The sequence below is a fragment of the Bradysia coprophila genome (genome assembly GCF_014529535.1).
Source record: "Bradysia coprophila strain Holo2 chromosome X unlocalized genomic scaffold, BU_Bcop_v1 contig_12, whole genome shotgun sequence".
NCBI classification, from domain to species: domain Eukaryota; kingdom Metazoa; phylum Arthropoda; class Insecta; order Diptera; family Sciaridae; genus Bradysia; species Bradysia coprophila.
In genome coordinates this window covers 6,981,872-7,004,848 of record NW_023503293.1, presented here as the reverse complement: position 1 = coordinate 7,004,848, position 22,977 = coordinate 6,981,872, and the positions used below count along the sequence as shown (strand labels likewise).

The window sequence follows — 22,977 nt, the reverse complement described above, 5'->3', positions numbered from 1 at the left end:
GGTATTTCTTGAACGGTGGCAGATAGAGAGTTACTTTCGTCGGCAAAGTCTCAGAGTTTCACGAGTAGAACATCGTGGCTTATGTGAAAAATGTCAAAAGTTGGAAATGGGTGGGTCAATCAGGGTTTTAGAGGTATTTCTTGAATGGTGGCAGATAGAGAGTTACTTCTGTCGGCAAAGTCTCAGAGTTTTTCAAGTAGAACATCGTGGCATATGTGAAAAATGTCAAAAGTTGGAAATGGGTGGGTCAATTACGTTTTTCGAAGTATTTCTTGAATGGTGACAGATAGAGACTTACTTTCTTCGACAAAGTAGTAGGGGAAATTGTGGCGATCATTTTGATGAATAGAACGTGGGGTGTTCGCTCGTTTGCCGAGGCGAAAAAGAGGTTCAAAATGACGACCGAAATTTTCATCAAAAAAATTTTATTGACTAATATCATAGAACATAGAACATTTCGGTTACGCTACAATTTCCATCTGCGAATAGTGCTTCTTGGTGACTATTCGCAGATTCTGCGATTAGTCATCAAGAAACATTATTCTCAGATTCTGCGATTAGTCATCAAGAAACACTATTTACAGAATCTGCGAATAGCGTCGGCCTATAAAAAATTCCAATAGAAAATACGTCCGATTTCAGTCTTCTGTTTTTCAGAAGAATCCCGCCGTGATAAAAAAATGTCCACTGAACCTTTCAAATCTGCAAGCACCTGTCTTTCATAACCTAGATCATTTTAACAAGACATGACACATCCCTTAAGATCCTTTGTGTGGACAAATAAAAATGAACTGCGTTGCAATTTTATGTAAAATGAAAGCAAAATAAAATGATCGAGTCTGGTTTTTGACAATTGAATTTGATTGTCAAAAACCAGAATCGATCATTTTATTTTGCTTTCATTTTATAATTTATTTATTCGATTAGCTTCTCCTACTTACAAATTCTTTGATACCATTTTCAATTACACCAAAATTTACACCATTTTTAACAAGAATAGCAACCGATCCAATTTTATTGATATCAACAATGTTCCTCGATTCATCATCGAAAAATAACATATTTTCCAACGGTATTCCACTATGTTTTTTAAACTGGTTGAAATGCGTAACCTTACAGCCTGGATAAATTTCTAAATAATCGAAATATTGACTCCAACCAAATAAATTTACTAATTGTCGACCTTCCTTCGGAGCTGATGTACGAGATGCAACAGCCAATTGGTATCCCAGTGAAGTTAATTTCTGTAGAACTTCTGGAACGTCTGGAAAATACTTCATTTTCCTGCCATTACCATCGACAATTTGACCATTCGATTGTTTCTTAAAAGGTGGACGCTCCAATTCAACATGAAACGGCCACAATGTGTAGTCTAAGTCGAAGACAATTAGATCGAGATTTTCAATCTTTTTATCCAAATATTTTCCGGCCATAATATTTACGGTTGTCTACAAATAGTGGGGTATCAATAAATATTTACGTTCGAAGTGACACTAAGAAGAACAACAAACTATATATTTCCATCATATTCTTCTTAATTTTGTTTTTTGCATGATACAGAAGTTCTTGTGAACATTTGAACACTCTAAAAATTTGTAAGCAAATCATTTGTTTATGCAAGTGAGTGATACAGCTATTTTCATTACATAACATATGTTTGATCAACCCGTCAACTCGGCTTCGCCTCTGACTTACAATTTTCACATCCGCATTGTTATAAACGTTACCTTAACCAGTAGTGCGTAAATACGTATATGAAATCGAAAATCCACTTACGCACTACTGTACATCAGTTATTTATGACATCGAGTGCGAAGTACTTTATTAGGCTCTAGATGCGTAATCGTGTACACAACAGAGCAATGCCTGTATTCGCGAAAATATTTTCACGAATTTTCTCAAATTTTCACAAAAAAGTTTTTGCCAAAATTCACGAAAATTTGAGAAATTCGTGAAAATCTGTGAAAATATTTTCGCAAATATAGGCACTGCAACAGAGGGATCTAAAGTTAGTAGTTTTCGAATGTTATGATCTCGAGTTGCATAAAATGGTTTTTCATACCTAGGACCCGAAATCCGTCCAATATGAAAAATACTATTCGTACCACGGACTAAAAGTCTTTTTTAGCGTATTCGATTCCAGACTCGTATTCGATTCTATCTGGAAACTTCTCACACGCTAAAAAAGACTTTTAGTCCTAGGTACGAAATGTACTATTTTATATTAGGCACCAGACGTATACTGTCACTCGAAGCAGGAGCTTTTTACTGGTTGAAAAATTGGCTTTTGGAGTTACGTATATGCCCATTTTATGCATTCAAAAAGTGAAACTTCTCTTTCATTTCCAATCCTAACGTACATGGAACGTCTACTCGGCATAACTGTTTGATTCATATTACTGTTGCTCATACCTCCTTGACTAAGGCCACAATTGATTATAATTTTTTTTTTAATAACTATTAATCCAGAGAAAGTATAACGCCTACTGTTGACTAATGTTAAGGGATATAGGATTAAACAAAGACTGTGGAAGGGTGTGATGAATATTGTGTGATAACTCCGTAGCTACATGAAGATACTATTGCCGCTTTTAAATAATTAAAATCCTCGAAGTAATAGCGATAGTTGTGTTAAATCTACCTATACTATACTCTGAAAGGCATCGACTTGACCATATGGTCTCGGTGTTACCGTCGAATCTGTGCTGTTAGTTGGAAAGAGTAAGAGAACTGTTACGTTGTCACTTAAAGTCAAAAAAAATAATTTTGTTTTCAATATTTTTGGACAAGTCTTCCACAAAAACAAATCAATTTTGGATCAGCAACGAAATGATATCCATCGAAGAATTGGTAAACGATGTCGACTTGTTCACTGCGGATGGTATTGCTGAAGTTTGTGCTAAGATCAACAGGCTAAACGTGAGTAAATCGAACAAAGTTACGTTCACATCATTTAACAAGGATTCTATACAGGAAAACGCGAATGATCGCCTTGATGCCGTACTGTCTCGTCAATGTCATATAGAGTCAAAGATGAGCGGTATTGGTCGTGCCTTATCCGGTCTATCGTTGGTGTCAAATGATTCCCGAAATCTGAACGAAATGATTAGTCATACCGCTGAATTGTCTGAGAATGTCAGTGCAAAGGTTCGTCGGCTGGATGAAGCAAGGGTAGGTATCTGTGGATATTAGCTATTCGTCCATGAAGAACGAAAATATAAAATTCCGCACAAATTAGTCACGAGTGTCAGAATGTCAACAGCGTGTTCACGATCTCATTGACCTGCAATTGTGCTCCCAAGGTGTAACGACTGCCATCAAAGACGAAGATTTCGAAAAGGGTGCCGCCCACATAAATCGGTTTCTATCAATGGATCAGCATCTGCTACAAAGAACAGCTGACGATGTGTCCGGTTCAATAACATCAGTTAGCCAGGCGGTTAGTACGCTGGAAGCAGCTTTGCAACAAATGGAAAAAATAGTGTCACAGAAATTCGATGAAGCCGTCAAGAAAGATGATCTGGCGTCAGTGGAAAGATTTTTCAAGATTTTCCCATTGTTGGGTAAGCACACTGAAGGCATCGAGAAATTCTCAAAGTACATCTGCAGTAAGGTATGTCGTCGGCATTCTGTATTTGTTGTCACATCATCGTACAAATTCGTGTAATGCAATCAATCTTTCTCCAGCTGAAAACAAAGTCCCAAAAGGAATTGCGAGCGTCGATGGATGTGGCTAAAGCAGAAAAGCGAATGGCTGTAGCCTTTGCCGATACGTTAACTTTGACATTGGAAAATATAGCAAGAGTAATCGAGGTCAATCAACCAATAATCGAGAATTTCTATGGTCACGGACTGCTGTGCTACATGTATCCATTGCTGCAGAAGGAGTGCGACGAGGAAGTGAAACAACTGATAATGGAATTCCAGAAAAATCGACTCATCCAACGTCGCATTACGAATATCAACGATTACATCAAAAACAGTGGCCAGTCGTCGATTGGCCATTTCAGGAAACCTTCAGGTGGCTCGGTCGACAAGCTCAATCCGAAAGACATTGACGCGCTCATCGGAGAAATTACGGTTATGCATTCCAGAGCCGAGTTGTACAACAAATTTATGCGACGAAGAGTCACAGTAAGTTCAAATTGTTCAAATGGATCAGATTGTAGTGGTTGTGACACGGTCCATTTTCAGACCGACATTGAAAGTTCAACATTGAGCACTGCTGAAAAGCAGGACCGTATCCGAGATTTTGAACTGGCCCAATCGAAATCCGATCTGAGCAGACACATGCAAGAGCTGCTGGGAGTTTATTTGCTTTTCGAACGGTACGTCCTTACCGCTCTCATTATTTCTATTTCGTCCTAAATCTCATCCTTTGCACAGATATTTCATGGAGGAAAGCGTTCTTAAGGCAATATCAATGGATACCGTTGATCCGAGCCAACAATGTTCCAGCATGGTAGATGATGTGTTCTTCATAATTCGCAAGTCGCTACGGTAAGTTCCGTTCATTCGCTGTGCTTTTCACTCTTCTAATTTGCTTGCCACTTAGTCGATCGATAACAACTCAATCGCTGGACGGTATATGTGCAGTCATCAATAATGCCGCATCGTGTCTAGAAGGCGACTACGTCAGCGCTATAAAATCCCCACTGAAAGCTGGCTATCCGTCGGGTTACATCGATCTGGCCCAAGCGTACAACGCATTTCAAACATCCATTCAACAGGGTAAACTACAAACCAGTGACACAGAACATGCCCGCATCAATTTCATCGCCCAATTGAATAATGCGGACATTTCAACGGAATACATTGAAAGGCTGTGCACTGGAATGAAGGAGGAAATAACGGCTACCTATTCAGGTTTGACCGTTAAAGAAAACGATATCCTCGACAGTTGTTTAGCGGGTGAGTTGCATTTCGTTCGGAGAGATGTGAGAGATGACCAATAATTTCTAAACTTTTTAGGATTGAACTCGGTGCGAGACACAATGAAGGCGGCCGTTGACTTTGGCTTGCAGCAGTTGCGATCGATTGTGTTGAAACCACGCTTGAACACCTGGATCGATCAATTTACGTCGTACAATCACATTTTAACCGAGGTAAATATTTGCCAGCCCAACAAACACTTCGCAGACTCTTTACATCCATGTCTCTATTTTCACTATCAGGATGAACTATCGACGTATGAGGCTGGTGAAACATTCGTTCAGTCAATAATCGTTCAGCTAGACAGCCTGTTAGTCTCATTCAAATCGAGCATGAGCCAGCGGAACTACGATGCATTAGTCAGTATCGTTGCAACGGATGTGGCTGCACGGCTTGAACGAACGATCAAAAAGTGCACGTTCAACCGACTCGGTGGCCTAGTATTGGATCAAGAGGTGCGAACGCTTGGCTCGTATTTGACTGGTGCTGTTGCTTCGTGGTCGATACGTGACAAAATGGTACGATTAACGCAAATTGCAACATTGTTGAATTTGGAACAGGTAATTGGTTGGGCTTAATCAACGGCAATAAATTGTCAATGGAATGAATGCCGGGATCTTTGTTCACTCATTCATTGTAGGTGTCTGAATTATCGGAATATTGGAATCCGTTGCATCGAGACGAGACACCCGCTTGGAGGCTGAGTCATGATGAGCTTCGTAGCATATTGGCACTGAGGTAAAAGAGTTTTTCCTTTTTTTGGTTGAGCGAAGAGAGAAGAATAAAATTTCCCTTAACTGCAGGGTCGACTTTCATATGGAAGACATCAAACGATTGAAACTTTAAACTCAATTCCTTTGTGAAACGAAAAGTGGAAAAATAAAATTCAAATTGGCTTACGATCCGCGGTAACTTTTATTCATCGATAACATTTTTCTGCTTGCATTTGTCTCGCACACGCATCCAATTGTCAAAAAATTTGTTATATTCCTTGCTACTTCTACAAATAATGTACAGTTGCGGTCGACAGCCAACCGTGTTCAGTTCCTCCACTCGTTTTCTAATGGTCGTCAATGAATGACAAAATACTCGGGGAGTTTCTGCAATATCTACAGATACAAAACCAGCAGCGAATAAATAGTCCAGCGTTTCCTTCATCTGAAACCAATAAAAAAATTCCTTAATAGCTGATCCTCGATAACAGCGACCCCAAAGAGGTTACCGACCCGTGTCACACGGCAATTGAAAACACTCGGATGTTTTCGCAAAATGGCTTCTGTCGTTTTAACATTGTACTTCAATCGCTCCGCCAAATATTTGACCAATGTTTTGTCGCCTACTATCGCCTTTGCATCAGAAGCGATTTTGATTGATCTGCGTGAAAACAAAATCATGAAATCTGACCGAAATCGACCCACTTTTCGTAAATGGTTCTTTACGTCGAAAGCTTCTTATCCGTACACCGAATCATCCAAGGCATACATTTCTCCTTATTTCCTTCTCTGGCTCGCTTGAGTCGTTCTTCGATAATATCGGCACTGTATTTGAATGCCCACAGATCGTGCAGCAGGTCGATTGGTGCGATGTATTTCAACAGGACTTGCAGATTTTGATCGATCATTGCGAAAGGCTCAGTCAGTACAAACAATCGTTCGGCTATGAATTTTGTGACGATACACGGTTCGATCTGGAAATGATTCAGAATTTCAGAATTTTTTGGACCTTTCGGCCAGTTCTAGTCTAGAACTTCTAGAGCCTAAGACTGTCACAGTGTCAAACTACTTACATTCATCGCATCACTGATGTAATAAATTCGATGTTTCTTTGGCACAATTGTCTCTTCTCTTTCGGCAAGTTTCTTCAATTTTAACAATTTTGATTTGGACACTTGAACTAGGGGTGCAAAGTCATTGATGTCTATTGGTTTCATTTCTTTCACTATGCTGAGATTTGTACTGAGCTCACCTGAAATGTGAACAATCTTTCGCACATCATTTCAGCGACAATATAATCAGTCGTAACCATTCTTACTGTGACTTAGCGTTATCATCCTGGGATTGTCTAATATAACATTCTCGCGCACACCATTAGCCAATAGTAATTCGATACTCTTCAGAACATCTGTTGCTTTGCTGAGCAATTCGGAATGCATACTGCCAAACTGCTGGGCCCATTCTCTTGAACAGTTTAATTTATCCTGCAGAACATCTATGATGGTGGTAGTTATTCGCTCACGTTCAATATTAGGCGTTGCAGAATTCGAATCGTCTGTATTCCCTGTATTCACTAACTGTGGGTTAAGTTGACCGTTGTCGTTGATTTGATACCGATTAGCCGAAGATAGAACAATTTGATTTGAAAGAATCCGAAAATGAACTGGAGCTAAGAGATACCGTTGAAGTCCTGCGCACCGAACGAGTGAACGAATCATTTTTCGAGAAATATCAACAGTTGCGGCGGCATCAAATAAACCGATAAAATTCAAAGCAATTGAATGAGGCACAACCAAAATAAATCAAAAAATTGACACTTCTGCATAAGATCTGTCAGCACTGTGTGTGTCATTCGCGTCATTCGGTGTCATAAAGCAGAGTGAACGCAAATGTTCCCAACGCTGCCATCTAGATTTCAATTCATGAAAATCATTATGGAGAAGGTATGTACCTTATCTCTATGTAAGTGTTGATATCAAGGTTCTGAAAGAACAGGTTAAGACACTTACGAAGGCGGGTGAAACACAAATCTTGACAATTCAGACATGTATATCGTTTGAATAGTCAACTTGAAAACAAATTTTTTTTGTTAAGTTGAAATCGTCATATAAATTTTTCCAAAGCTAGTTGGCGCTACAGGAAAATTTTGATCACACCGCCTTCGTTATCAACTCGAAAGTGTCTTAACCTGTTCTTTCAGAACCTTGGTAGATATAACGAGAAGAGAAAAAGGAAGTTTTTCTGATATTTATTGCTGTCAAGTTGACACCCGCGAAATATCGAAATGATGAGCTACGACTATGTTTTCCGAGGAGGAGAACTACTCGGGTAATTGATTACACACCCTCGAAGGAAAAATTGTAAAATACAGTTCATTCGCTGATTGTTTCCTTTAATTTACTTCCAATTTGTCTAAATTTCTCGTATTTCCAGTCAATTCCTTGTAAATCCATCAATTCCTTCAATTTCTAGTATTTCTTGATGTAATTCATATTATTTACAGGATACTTCGGCAACTACGAAACTGCCGTAATTTCGACGGTTTTCTTTCGTTTTCTTTGAATTTGAAGGAAATCTTAAAAAAATTCTCGAAAAAAGAAATTTTTTAGAGAATTGTTTCTAAAAAGTAGGCAATGAATTGGCAGTAACAGAAATATCGTGGAATTATTAGAAACTAATAGGAATCATGAGAATGGAATGGAACGCCAAAATGGAATTAATCCGGTAATTGAAGGAATTGAAAGGAATTAGAAATTGAATTGCCACTCTTTTGGCCAGTGATATTCTTAGCTATGAAGATGCAGAAAGGAGACATGGGCGAAGTATAAGAAAAATGGAATTTCATTCACCTAGCATCGTAGGCGGATTGAGTGAAGAAGCTAGAAATCTATATTGATTTAGTGTTTAATATTTGATTGTATTGACTGTGATGATGACAATGATTGTATGTCAGCTTACTTAAGTAAACGCTAAAACCAAAGAATAAATAAATAAATTTTGCTCTGAGAAAAAGGACTTCACCTAGCACAAATTAAAGACCTTGCATATAGTTAACGTTGCAATGTGTGCAACATGACAAAACTAATAGCACACTCCACCGAACAGCCGTGCTTCCACCTATATAAAAAACACATACCGAACGAGCCAACCTTAATCGAAAGGCTGAAAATGTCAATAGCAGCTGATATTTAAAACCCTGGTTTTATTGTCCTCTTTTCGTAGCATTCTTTCTATTTATGCGGTAGAGTTATGCTTTGATTCATAAATTAGTTGGAGGTGTACTCTCCAATCGGTTGGAATTGTTCGACCCGTTCAACATTCAAATTCACTGAACAAATTCCATCTATCTGTGAATGTTACCACTTGAATAAATCCGTGAACACCTATGAACGAGCACATCAAATTATGTATGTTTTAGTCCATCTTAAATCATATTCTCAGCATGCAATGGCATAAAATATGTTTGCCAGGCGTAGTTCTTTTAAATAAAATTATCTAGGCGAAGTCAAAAGGCATTCAATTAATCGATAACAATAAAATATCAATCGAATGACACCGATGACATCCCACCAAATATGGTGCGAATATGGTGAATGGTTGCGCCATCTACATTTCGATTGATGGAATTAATCAGACAAGCGCTTTGTTGAAAAAATTGTACGAAATGTCAAAACCACTATCCTCGGATTTCAGTTGTTCATTCAGTTCAGTTGTGAGAACATCGTCAATTTGATTGATTTTTTTTATTTTGGTTTTCGCGGCTTGTGTTGTTTTGTGGAAACAAATGACGTTTAAACGAAAAATTGGATCGTAAAATAAATAAATAAAATTTTCGGTTCTTTGCAAGACCGTCTGTAATTCCGATAATTTTTCAAATGATTTAACCACTTCGGTGTGCGAAAATAATAAAAGTGTGAAAAGTGCAGTTTTTTTTGTTCTTGTTGGGTTGTTCATCGTGTAGATGTCACTTGAATAAACTATAATATTCTTGCGGTACACACGCACATATTGTGAGGCTGGAAATGCAAAATATGTTATCGAATTGAAAAAGCAATATAATTTTCTACTTATAAATGATGACGGACTTTATGTGCAATTTATTGGTGTTTTAGGAAAACAATCGGATAGTTTGCCATCAGAACCGTAATACAGGTGAATATTCTTACATTAATACTTATTCATAGATGCAATTGGATCCAAACCGGTTTATTTTGTTTTGGTTCTTGTTGCTGCTGACGTTTTACAAGGGAAAATGGAGGTGCACTGAAAACCTTTTTACCAATTTTCACTAGCGGGCTTTGATAAAATTTTCTATCCTTTCGCTGTCCTGTCATTTCGGTGGACACCCTCCCAGTTACTTATAAAAATTTATTTTGTTTACTGATTGGACATTTTCTTTTTACATTTTTGTGCAGCCCATTTGATTGATTTTTTTTATTTTGGTTTTCGCGGCTTGTGTTGTTTTGTGGAAACAAATGACTTTTACACGAAAAATTGGATCGTAAAATAAATAAATAAAATTTTCGGTTGCCATTCGGTAGATTTCATTCTGGATAGTTTGGATTTCTGGATTTGAGTGTTGATAAATTTGAACGTTTGTCTGTTAATTCAATTCTAATCCGACAACAACGAAGTCTGTTATGAATAGTTTTTGTTCACGGTTGCCTAAAATCGATTTACAGTTTTCTTGCAACAATCACAAAATTTGCTTGAAACTTTGCTGCACAGAGAATTCAAAATTATTATTATTTTTTTGCTTCCGACAATTGAGTCATTTCATTATGGAAGAATTTTCGGTCCATTTGTTGCATTTATTTTTTGTTATTATTCTGACTCATTTTTGAATAAAATAATAATCGGCAACGACACGTTAGCTTATTGGTCTGCGTAAAAAAAATGACAAACGGTCGTTACGACTGGATACACATCGAGTGGAGTGTGTGAGGTGGTAACATCAGTTCCACGGACTGTTATTGTCTTCCGTGATGTATATACGTGCGCTTCAAAACAATTTTGCCGAAATTCCATCGACAATAAAGTTTTTTTTCTTTTTCGTTGAACATTGTAATGGTCATTGCCCGATAAATTGAGTGTACACTACTCGAAACGAACGTACACAATTTATTGTTCGCATCTTGTGATTTTTATTTATTGGAAGATGCATCAATTATCGAAATTCCTTCTATATATCCAATCCATTGATGAATGCAGGACCGTAGCTAGTGATGACAGAACAAGTGAAATTTTGACTATATAGAATACTTCGAAGGAATCCTTTTTAATCGGCTAATTTGGCAAGTCAGTGGACTGATAAATAATACCGAGCAGGATTTAAAAAAACGCACAGATTCTCCTCTTTTGGAGACCCCGTTTCACTTCACTTACATCCCAAGAATCTGTTGATAATCTCCGACTTAGTTTTTTTTGGGCTCTATCAAATGCAATGTACATTTTCTAAGAACTAAATTCCCTACGGTAACAGAAAAACGTCGGAATACTATTGATGTTTTTGATTGTGAAACCCTTGATTCTTTAAGCCACCTCTCTTCAAGTGTAATCGTTTGTATGCATTTATGATGGTTTGACCGAAATTGCAAAATTTCCAGAATGAGTACCAGTACGCGAGGTACATTAAATTTGACGAAAATATAAGAAGTTCGTCTAAAGTCGGAGATTTTGATTTCATTCTGTCTCTGCAAGTGACAAAATAAAATATTTGAAGTACATTTCATGAAAAGTATTGACTCGTGACCTATTTTTAGAAGTTTTAGAAGAATTTTTAGGAATTTGGTAAGAATTTTATAAGAAATGTTAACAATTAAATTCATAAAAATAGGCGCTGTTGTGGACACTCGAAGAGTAACAACAACACAAGTCGTATCGAATTACCCAATACATTTGATGCTAACACATTACTTTGAGATATTCTTTGTATTAAGATTATTATTAATGGAATCCGAACCGAGGCTTACCGTTGTAGTAATTGAGTTTCAAATTTCAAGTGGTTTTCAGTTCAAGGATCCAACAATGCTCTAACGACTGACTTGGTTCATATCTTCGCGAACACATAGTCTTAATAGTTAAAAATATAGGAGAACGTTGTCGACAAGAATTCCTGTAATTCTACAAAGTTATCATTGCAAAAGTTATTGACAACCGCCTATTCGTAGGATAGGTCACTTGTGATGGCTCTGCCGGAGTTGCAGTTTAAGAGTTAAAATTATGCGTCGCTCATACACATTACACATCTGACTCTCATCAAAGCTGTAGAATGACAGAGATAATGTTCCGCTGATTCTATTGCATCACGTTTCTCAAAGTAAGGAAATTTTGAGTCAACGAGCAGTGACTCTTATGTTCAGTTCAAATGAATCTTTTGAAGAGCATGTGATTCCCCACTTTGGGTTCAACTCTTTCTATTAGTCCTTGATTTCATAGGTAGGCTTTATGGCTGTTCTTATTTTTTGGGGATTTTTGGTCTTAAAGCAAATCTTATTTTGAGCTCAGACTCGAAAACACAATGTGCCACCAATTATGCTACCAATTTTGTCGTCTAATAAAATTCTATCGGATTTTGATGCTTTCAACAAATCTAAAAAAAAACTCGTAAAAATTATCCGGAATAAAAAGACGTCAATAAAACATAAAATTTATGTAATGCCACACACTTGAGCATCATAAAAATCAATAATTTGATAAAACGTTTTTTTTTCCTCTCTAGCTCAGACTGAAATTAAGCAGGAAAACCAATTAAATAAACCAATCCAGTCTACGAAAAGTTTTTTTTTTGCTTTGGCTCTTTTTTCGACACTTCGTTAAATTGAACGCTCCTATTAATTCATTATCAAAACCATAAAAATTATTAATTTATTAATAGGAGTGGAGAAAAAAAAATAGCGCGCAGACAAATCTAATACCATATCCACCACAGCATCTCGAAAACATCGAATGAATATATGCTGGTGAAATGCACACTATAACCGTATGGTACACGTTTATATACGATTTGTAAACGGTCAAGGTTATGGGTGTTACAATAGTTTTTACTATGCTGGTGCATGTAATAAGGCTATTACATGCATAGGCATAGGCCTTTACATCACTCGCATAGTAAAACGTCGTACTACACACGGAAAATAAAGTGATATCTCGTATCATGATGAGTAAATGTACCTCGGGCTAAAGCCCTCGGTTACTTTTACTCATCTGGATACGAGATATCACTTTACTTCCCTTGCATAGTAATGTACTATTTTTTTGTTTATGTAACAATTTTGCGTTTGGAAATACTTAGTTTATTGTCATGATGAACCAGATGAGACTAGTCGAAGCTCGGGAATGGCATTGGCGTATTGCAGCCAACGTTTCGCTTTAACACTAAGAAACTTACTGAAATCAATTTGTCCTATTCTTAGTGTTCTTGATAGTGCCAATTGATAATAATTATACGTTAATTATGTCCGAAACTCCTCCATCGTAGGTAGACCGCGGTTATCCATTTTTCTTTAGTTTACTATACATATGATGATTTGATTGATTTATGGGAATGAGGGGTAATGACGCGCTCACCGGGTAATACCGATCATTTAAAGATTTTGTTCGACTTTGTTCTAAGTGGTTGGAATTACCCTAAATTTTTGAGTGGTCGCCATTCTTCGATTTAGCTACTATCATTTATGGATCGTATACTCCAGAGTTGTGTGCCCTCGGAGTTTTATGTAATTTATGGAAGGTCTAACTGACAGTATCGGTTTTCTGCTATTATCTTGTCCACCGTTCCTGTTCTTTGTTTTTTCTTTGTCATTAGAGGTTAAAAAAAATCAATTTGACCCGGTAGAACGAGAACACGGTGATGATAATGCCTAAAGTTATTTTAAATAGAGCGTTGAAAAGTTACGCCTCCATTTCCAAGATACTTATCGAACGTGTTATCAAATTCATAATTTTATTTCATTCAACGTGTTGGATTAATTTTTTTAAATAAAAAAAAAACGTTCTCTGGCTTCATATTTTTCAAAGAGAATTAGCAGATTTCGTTTGAGACTTGAGTTGTTCCACATGAAAGTGTGGAAATCGAAAATATTCTGCTTCACTTTTGTCACATATTTAATTCCCTATAACAACAAAATGTGCTAGTTTAGACTCCTAGACTTTTTTTTTATGACTTTGCACAACTCCTGCGTCCAATTATGCACGTATTTGATGGAGAATCTAATCATGTTGGCGCTTAAATTGTCGCACAAATAAAGATGTGATAAGTGTCGTCAGAACACAATAAGTTTTTCTTTATCTAAATATAAATGGCACGGAATGAAAGTTTTTTTTTTCTGTTTGTTTTTATTTGCTTTCATACGATAAGCAACGAAACGATCCGAAACATCGAATGTTTTGGTTGTTTATAAAAGCGGAAAAATTGTTGACGGTTTCGGTAAATCGTTTTTTTTTCACTTGTTTCTGCCTGACTGGACATAGAAATTTTTTTTCTAAAGTTTTTCACTCAATAAATTATTTTACGTTATTTTTCTCGAACGATAAGGTGTTGTGTATGCGGTGTGGCTTTCTATGCTTTTTCTATTACTTTTATTTTGACTCGGAAGTGAGGTGCGTTCTCACCATTTGAGACAGCTCTGAAATGTACAATTTAAAGAAAAATTTAGTGTGACGCATTGTTTACATTCGCCATGTACGCGATTTCACCTTTTGAAGTTCATCAAAATTCCCGGCCTTTGACTGAAACATTTTTTTTGTTATCTTCGAACAATAGTACTGGACATGTAAGATATTTGTGCTGGCCCCGTATCTACTCGACAATTCCTATCCAATGAGCCCCCACACATTGATACCCATAGCCTGTAGCGGCAGTTACTCACGCACAAAAAACACTTCACCAGCCAATAAAATAATATTAAAATTAAACGACTGCGGTTTTAGACTATTAAGGCCAAGGGCTCTCTGAGCATGTAAACCAAGCGTCGCTAAAAAATAGCTCCGACGGAGACTGGTCCACTTTCAAAAAAATTCCCTCTTTTCATAGTCAAAGTATTAAATGAATCTAACTCTCTGCATGTGCCAAATTCCACGAGTATTTCCACTGTTCAAAGATGAATGAATTAAGTCACCTCTTGGAATGAAATTGGTCGAAGTGAGCCAATAATTAAGTATAAATACGAGGTGCTTGTATGAATGAAATTTAGAATAAACATGAACGTTGAAAGGGCAACACGCCCGAAATAAGTGTTTCATTCTCAGTAGAAAGAATTTAGCTTTCTGGAACTGTGATGTGCGGGGAGAATATCCCTTCCAGTGGCTACAATTCTGTTGTTAGTGAGCCGACTGAATTCTAAAATTTCGAATATTGCACCTTTAAACGAATTAACGTTGAGTGGGTCGACGAATGAGTTATTGTCCACTCTTCATTTAATGATCATGGTTTTGAAAGAATACTTTGTGTCTACGTATTTGAATAGCCGTCTGCTCAGTATGATGATATCAATTATCCAGTTTCTCTATTACACTGCTTTTGTTGTGCTTTTGACTGGGAATCATCTTTTAGTAACAATTTATCCAAGTAACTTCTTCAATTTCGTCCGCTATTTTTAGCCGCTCAAAATTTTCAAATTTCAAAAATTCGGAACCGGCTTGTCCGTGAATGTAGGATTTTCCGTAATACATGTACAAAATGAAAGTACCTACACGCGTAAATATTATTTTTCCATTTCCATTTGTTTTGGTGCTTTTGCAATTTTAATTTTACTGTCCGTCATAAAACCATATCAATGTGCGAATACATAATAAAAGAACAGATTGAATTTGTTGCCAATTTCATACGTATTTATTATCAGCAATCGTTACGTGCCACACACTTTATCTGGACATATTAAAAAAAATTAAAATACAAAACGCCACCAATACGGAGATAGAAGTAAAATTTCAATGCATGAATTTGACCTCCGGTTTATCATAATTGACCTTAACATTTATTCCTTTTTATTTTTCATTAATTTTTTGTTTTCAATTCGTTCTTCCACTAAATTAACACACATACCTAACGTTTTATAGCGTTAAACTGGTTTATTTTTGTGTTAAAAACGTTCTGGGTTCGCATTCCAGCATTAGTTTTGTCAATATAAATTCTATCTGAAATGGTTCGCTTGAAAGAATTTTTTTTGGTTTTGCAGAGTCATTGCGACAAATGTAATTTAAATCGTTTCCTCTTAAATGGTGATTCGATGTAATGTATAATTTTGGTAAATCACATTCTCGCGTAATGTTGCACGTTCAATGAATTTAACCCGAACTGAATACGACGACGACGTTCGCTCTTCCCGGTTAATTCAATGTTAAACTCAATTGAGTGTTAATAAAAATGAATTGAAAGACGAACAACGAAAAAGGCTGAGTTGGCTAGAGGTGTTGTGTCGTTACAATTTTTTTATTATTATTATTATTATTTTCGAGTTGATTCACGTGAAAAAATGTTGAGGTGGCTTTTCGGACACAAAAGTATGTAACGTTAGAAGAAAGAAATGCATTATCGTTCACAATAATCGACAATCATTTCGAATTAATTTTGAATTTTGTTTTGTTTCGGCGTCGGTTTGTTGAGTCATTTCTATTTGTTGTGTACAATTCGTTTTTGAGTGTTGGCTTGGAATGTTTCACTCGATACAATCAATATGGAATGCCTACATGATTACGATGATTACGTCGTTTTATACGATTTTATGTTAGATAGTTCTGAATAACACAAAAGTGGCTCCGTAACGAAAAAAGAAACGTCTTACAGTAAACGTTCACTTCTTGTCAGTATTTAAAAAATAATAATAATAATTTTAGGAAATTTTAGCAATCTTTAGAATTTTTTAAGGCCAGATTAAGGTGCCTTACTTCGCAATATAAACGTTTACCGATATGAAACACATTAGCCTGGTCTTAAGAACTTTTTAGAATTTACAAAGAATATTAGGAATCTCTAGAACATTTTATGAATGTTTCAGGAATTTTTGAAAATCTTAAGGCCTTCAAAGCAAACATCGAGCGATGTAAAACGCCTTTTTTTATTCGATTTAGGGTCATTACTCTTCAGTTCCTATGTTTATGTCCAAGTCACGTAACCAAAAGAACTCGCTTCATTCAATGATTGTATGTCGCCATCTAATCTCCGCAGTGGACAATCATATAAATTGTGGTTCATCACTATTTGGAGAATCACCAAAAATTCCAATTGTGCAGTCATTCCGCACAGCATCCATGATCAGATCGAAAGCGATTTAATATTTGTCATTCGTGAGAATTTGTAGAATTTTAAGGACTTTACTTAAACGAACAATAAGCTACTCGTCGGTTCAATCATTGACATGTGGCGAATTCAATCAATTTCGATCGAAGAATTCCCTTTTTATGCAAACAATGGGATTCTTCATATGTACCGTACAAAATAATCAGCATTCTGCATTTACAGGGAATAATTATTTTTCCCCAGTAACAGAAAAAATGTCGATAAAGGAATATCGATGACGTCATTTTCAATGTTATACAAAATGAGCAGACATTTTACTGTGGCTCTTCAGGAAAATTTACAAACAAATACCTAGAAAATTTGGAGAAAGTCAAGAAATTAGAGAAAATTATTTGTTATAGATAGAGGCCCAGCATATCCGGATATGTTTGTTCACACGAACTTCTTCTTCGATTAAATCTGAAAATGTTTTTATCGTATTTTCTGTGTCTGAAGCGAAAACCGTAAAACGGTAAGGTTTATCGAAGATCATGACATCATTAACCAACCAGTAACCCAAACAAAGATCACGAAAACAACTAACTTTTTCGACTTCATATCCAATTTGATTTAAGATGTATCCGTTTTTAGCAATTTAATTAATATACTCACCTACACTCTCCATACACACACAAAACACTAATAAAAACACTAATAAAATAACATATCGAAATTCAAGATGTTGCGACTAAATCTTTTCCAATAACATGCAGACACATATTGCGATAGATATAGCACATCATCTTTCGCCAAAAAAATATTGAATTTCAGACGAATATTATTACCATTAAGTACATCATCGTATAAGCCTTTAAGCAATGTGTTCAATCAAGCAGACAACGATATAATATTAAACAAAACTGTAAATAGGAAGACGAAGTGAACAAAAAAAAAAAAAAAACTCGCATTGAATTATGTTCGCCCTACATTAGAGTGGTGTAAATGATATTGTCAATTAAAAGCTATCTATCGGCTTCAATCGTTGATCGTTTGTTTGTTGGTTTTTTTCTTCTCATTCTTCAATCGGAATCACCTCAATCGATTGAGCAATATATCAAACGAATAACCAACGGTAATAATGAATGTCTAATGCAATTTCCACGCGCAAAATAAATGGTATGACCATTTTTGCGAAATGAAGAAATAAAATAATGTTAAGTCGTCTGGATTTTGTTCAACCACATTGGACAACTTTACAATTTATATTTGAAAGATGATAACAACGACTAGCCAAACGATATAAATGCGAAAATGAATAGAACCTGTTTCGAAAATGAGATGAGGTCTTAGTTTATTGTTCGTATCCGTAATATTTTTCGCATTCGTTTTTTTTTCATCCTTCTCTCGAATTCTTGATTTGTTGTTATACATAAAAATGCTGCACATCAATTGTAACAGACGATAAAGTAACCTGCACATTATGACTTGGAAGTTTGTTACAAAAATAGCGAAATTTAGTGTTTCGAGAGAGTAAAAAATGTTTGTAAACGTCCAATTAATATGTAATAATGGACGTCATTGGACACAACCCATAATGGAACTAAATGAAGTCCAGTTTTTATCACGAAAAAATTTCTAAGATTGATTGAGTTAACCTAGTATATGTAACTAAACAAGCCACAACGTGACAATGCTAAAACATTATTAATAAAAAAAAAATGTTTAAAAAAAACGCAGAATGACACATATCTCAAAACAGTTAAGTATAGAGATGGTATGCCATGATAAATTTTCATGTCTGATGGTTAAATGATATTCCATGTATGGTAAATTCAATGGTTCTGATCTAATGCTCACTTAATGTCTTCCAGTATGATTGAAGAACATGCGCGAGAAAATGACTGATGGGATGCGGTTCTATTGAAAATATATTGAAATTATAAGTTGATGGGATGTTTATGCCATGCATCCGAGAGACTGCATTGCATCATTATTTTGCAGACATAATATTTCCCCCCGGTTCAAATGTATAGTAAGATGGTACGATTGGTATGTTGTAGACGTTATGTTATTATACACCTAAATGAAATATAAAATCGAAGTTATTAACGATGAGAGATTTGTATTTCTGTCGTGTGTTTAGCTTATTAAAAGATTTTTCTCTGAAGCTAATTACATTCAATTACAATTTATTATAGCGGCCCATGTAACCAGCTTTTTGCGAACTTGAAATGAACAATTTGTATTCGTTATACCATATTTTGAATCGTTGGTAATTACGAAGTTTGCTCTCTGTGTTTTTATAAAATTAATGGGAAATAATCGGAAATGCGTTCCGCGTTTATGGGATTGATTTTCAGCTAGTACGATAAAAATTTCGACTGGCTAATTGTTCCGTTTCATCGCGTAATCTGTAAATCTCGTCAGTTGTTTTCGTTCCTCTATTATGACAAAATGTCTCCACCGACAGCAGCCGTTCGATTTTTTTCTACAAATTCTATGAAAATATGAAAATAAAAGAGAAGAAGCAAAACTATTCCTTCAAGAGGCCATGTCCCATTTAATTTACGAGGCGTTTGAACTCTTCGTAACTTTTTTTGGCACACTTTAGTCCTATCTTCCCAGTTACTTTTGACTTCTTTTCGATGATCTCTTCAACCCCTTAAGAAGTGGTAACCTTATCGACTTATAACAATTAAATCTATTACTTCTCTTGTTAAAAGTGTCATCTTGTGTTTAACCAGAAATCTTTTACTTCAATTGTTCAGAAACTATTCGTTTTTTTTAAATATAAAAAGTATCGCTGTTTTTTGCCGCTGCTATCGATAACAGATGATTTAGTAGTAGGTTGCAAGTTTACTGAAACAATTATTTTCTACATGTAAAACGAAATTTTGCTCAGATCGAACATAAACCCATTCTCAACTAAAAAAACTCCCGTTCTGAATGTACTTAATGGCACATAGGGAAACTTTCTGTGAACGAATGATCCAGATCCCGCAAAATACACTGAAATACACAAATCTAAAACGAAATTTTGTACCCCCCGAATTCATTCAGTTTGAAGACTAGTCACGTTTTGTGTTAATCAAATTTTTCTTTATTCTGTTCAATAAATTATTCAACTGTAAAAAGTCAAGCTATAAAGTATTGCTCCATCACATCCCATTATTTGAGCATATTTTAATGTAGACTTGCCTCGAAAGACATTTTTTATTGTATAAATTCACAATCACTGTCTACATACAGCGACCATGCCATCTTCATCACATACATATGAAATGTGGCAGTACAGCAAACAGTGTTTAGCACTGATTGTTTTGATTTCGATACATTCCATTTGTCTTCAACTGAATTTTCTAATAAAAACAAAAATCGAGAGAGGAAAAAGAACCATCCATTTCATATATGAAATGAAAATACAGCAAATGACGTGGTCGGTTTACGTGTATGCATATCATTTGAATACATAACCCAATGGTGAACGTGAAACCGAACATTATATTCAACTTATTTTCCATTTTAATTTTTTTTTTTTAAATATATTCCCATGCTCATGATGGTGTATATTACACTAATTTTAGATGTTAATGTTTAATGTTTATAATTACTAATTTAACACAACGCAGTGTTTTGTATACAAAAAAAATTTATTCGATAGAGAGTTAAAAAAAAATTACCTATGAAGCCTGTAAACATGTACGTATGTGTAAACACATCCACCAGCCAGTATGTGCATACATATATATTTGCCAGTTCTATTTTTTAATTTGTTTAAACGGATTATATTCAAACCATTTCACTCGCTTGAGCGTTATTTCATGCAAACATGTTACTCTTAATCCGATGATACACATTTGAAGCAACTTCGACCACATTTCATAGTCTTTTCTGTTGAATATTTTAGTGGCTTTCTACAAAGCGTTTTCATTGTCCTTTTAGACGTTGTGACTATATTTTAAACGGAGTCAGCATCGCGCAACAACAACATTTTGTTGTCTATATTGGGAATTTCGTAAATAATATTCAATCTGTTCGAATAAAGATGGTTGCTTCAATACTCCATCTTGAAACACCGAACATTACGAAAGAATCGTTCCAGTTGGGATTCTGCATAAACTACGCGAAATATGAAGCAACGCACACATTAAATAACTCGTTTGTCCTTTTTCTAAATTTGTGCATATTTGAAAAACGGTTCTATACTCTTAGTCTATATGATGGTGACAATGCGTGCGATTATCACGCGAATATTATAGTAACTCATATATAAACAACTGGAACGATTCTTTTGTTATATCTAGCGTTTGAAGAAAGAGCAGTGAGTATACTCTGACTCGTCAGATATTCGTCTGTGTTTTATCATATTGTTTCGAAGTGTCGGTTTAGCGTTTCCACTCAGTTCTGCTTCCAATGTTTTTCGGTAGAACGTATCCATATTTCGTTTGATTTTGCAATTGCAATTAATTACATTGATGACTTTGGGCTATCCATTTTCGGATATCAATTCCCTCAGTTTTGTTTACTCGGAATGTTCGCCTGAGTTTGTCAACAAAGCGAATGTGTGTCATATCCTGGAAATCTCACAATTATTCATTTCCTAACAAAATTCATTTCCTCATCCACTGCAAACATTAAGATTATTGATTAAGAATGTCAGAATGGGCTTCCGGTTTGCTGACTACAACATTTAAAAAAGGACTCATCAAACGAGTCATTTCCTAATAAAATTCATTTCCTCCTCCACTGTAAACATTGATTAAGAATAGTATCAGAATGACCGCCCAGTTTGCCGATTGCAACTACAGAGACTTTTTAAAATTAGTCCTTAAAGCGGTTCATTTCTCAATGAAATTTATATTAAAATAATCGCGAAAGTGTCAAGGATCGTTCCAGGCTTTTATCCTTATTATTGTTTACTCATCATATGAATCAGATTCGTACCCCATAGTCAAAATTATTGATGTTGTTGGTACAAGTAATTTGTTGTTCCGGTGTCTGTATTTGTTCTCAATTCTACGTCCAACGTCATAATGTTTACATTGAAAAGAAATGACACAGAAACACAGTTCTTAATTCCGATACACAAGATTCTATAAATGCGTAACAGGTATACAGCACGTATAAAATAATAATCATCACACATAGCCTTCATTAAATCATTTATACGCAAATATTCGAAATACATAAAATTCAGTTGTATTCGATAAAATGAACTGAATTTGTAAAGATGTTTTTTTTTGTAAAGATATGTCCGTCTTTTTGTGGCGGAACGCATATTAAATCAGTTATAAGAGTTGCCTAACATTTCGCGCAGACACAATGTCATCTTGCATTAAATTTAATTACCATAAAATTAATTCAGTTTTTTTATTGTCTTTTTTTTCGGTTTTCTCATGACCATGTTTACAACTAAAAATTGAAGAAGGAAAAATGGGTCAACACTGTTCGTTACAATATAATATTAAGAAAACCGAAACCACATCTTATATTGTATATAAACTGAATTTAAATAAATATTTTATATCTTGTCTTACACTGCAACAGATCGGCCGACCTATATATTTAATATACAGCAACAACACACAACAAAAAAAATGCAATCATCGTTTTTGGCGAATGATATTGCGAATGATACGCTGACATACATGGTTCTGTTGCTCAAAATGCAACAATACCAGCAATAAATTCAAGAACTTTATAATTTACCACAAAGTAATAACGTGATGCAATAATGTATTAATTTACAATTTTATTTTAACGAATTAAAACCACAGGGTTTACTAAGGATTTTATCAACAAAAACTGAATGCAATTATTATTGACTGATTCGAAAGTGAAGTGAGAGGCCTAAAAAATTCCATATTCAGTCCAGGTGTAGGACTATTGAGAAAGGACTTTCATAGGACTTAAAAATCGTTGGGATTCTCACAGGGCTTTGACAAAATTCTGACAGAATTCGGAATATCTTTTTTTGAAATTGTTTCGGAATTAAACGGAATTTTCCTTTAATAAGGGCTGATTTCCCTTTAAAATCTGATTTTCTTTAGATTCATTCGTTTCTTTGAAGAAATCCTAAAGAATGATCATGGTTACAAATAAAGCAAGAAGTAA

General features: G+C 35.4%; 4 protein-coding genes across 10 annotated transcripts in view; 2 read left to right on the top strand and 2 right to left on the bottom strand.

The window, feature by feature from the left end:
- Nucleotides 1-885: 885 nt before the first annotated feature.
- On the bottom strand, nucleotides 886-1,503 carry LOC119067379 (magnesium-dependent phosphatase 1-like). Its single transcript, XM_037170299.1, has one exon. The coding sequence runs from the start codon at nucleotides 1,431-1,433 to the stop codon at nucleotides 924-926; it is 510 nt and encodes a 169-aa protein (XP_037026194.1). The 5' UTR covers nucleotides 1,434-1,503; the 3' UTR covers nucleotides 886-923.
- A 1,213-nt stretch (nucleotides 1,504-2,716) lies between these two features.
- Nucleotides 2,717-5,831, top strand: LOC119067374 (conserved oligomeric Golgi complex subunit 4). The gene is made up of 11 exons (XM_037170295.1): nucleotides 2,717-2,919; nucleotides 2,974-3,171; nucleotides 3,239-3,613; nucleotides 3,688-4,134; nucleotides 4,195-4,328; nucleotides 4,387-4,500; nucleotides 4,556-4,911; nucleotides 4,972-5,105; nucleotides 5,175-5,492; nucleotides 5,573-5,670; nucleotides 5,736-5,831. The coding sequence occupies exons 1-11, from the start codon at nucleotides 2,830-2,832 to the stop codon at nucleotides 5,776-5,778; spliced, it is 2,307 nt and encodes a 768-aa protein (XP_037026190.1). The 5' UTR covers nucleotides 2,717-2,829; the 3' UTR covers nucleotides 5,779-5,831.
- Nucleotides 5,818-7,483, bottom strand: LOC119067376 (transcription termination factor, mitochondrial-like). The gene is made up of 5 exons (XM_037170297.1): nucleotides 6,964-7,483; nucleotides 6,719-6,897; nucleotides 6,372-6,619; nucleotides 6,159-6,306; nucleotides 5,818-6,090 (listed from the first exon to the last, which is right to left on the bottom strand). The coding sequence occupies exons 1-5, from the start codon at nucleotides 7,361-7,363 to the stop codon at nucleotides 5,848-5,850; spliced, it is 1,218 nt and encodes a 405-aa protein (XP_037026192.1). The 5' UTR covers nucleotides 7,364-7,483; the 3' UTR covers nucleotides 5,818-5,847.
- Nucleotides 7,484-9,339: 1,856 nt separating this feature from the next.
- LOC119067372 (rho GTPase-activating protein 21) overlaps nucleotides 9,340-22,977 on the top strand; it is a 162,525-nt gene continuing 148,887 nt past the window's right edge. For 3 of the 7 annotated variants that reach the window (XM_037170284.1, XM_037170292.1, XM_037170287.1), the window contains exon 1: nucleotides 9,341-9,797. The gene's annotated coding sequence lies outside the window, so the exon portion shown is untranslated. Of the gene's footprint in view, nucleotides 9,798-22,977 lie in introns of all 7 variants that reach the window. The other 4 variants (XM_037170288.1, XM_037170291.1, XM_037170289.1 and 1 more) reach the window with 2 other exon arrangements.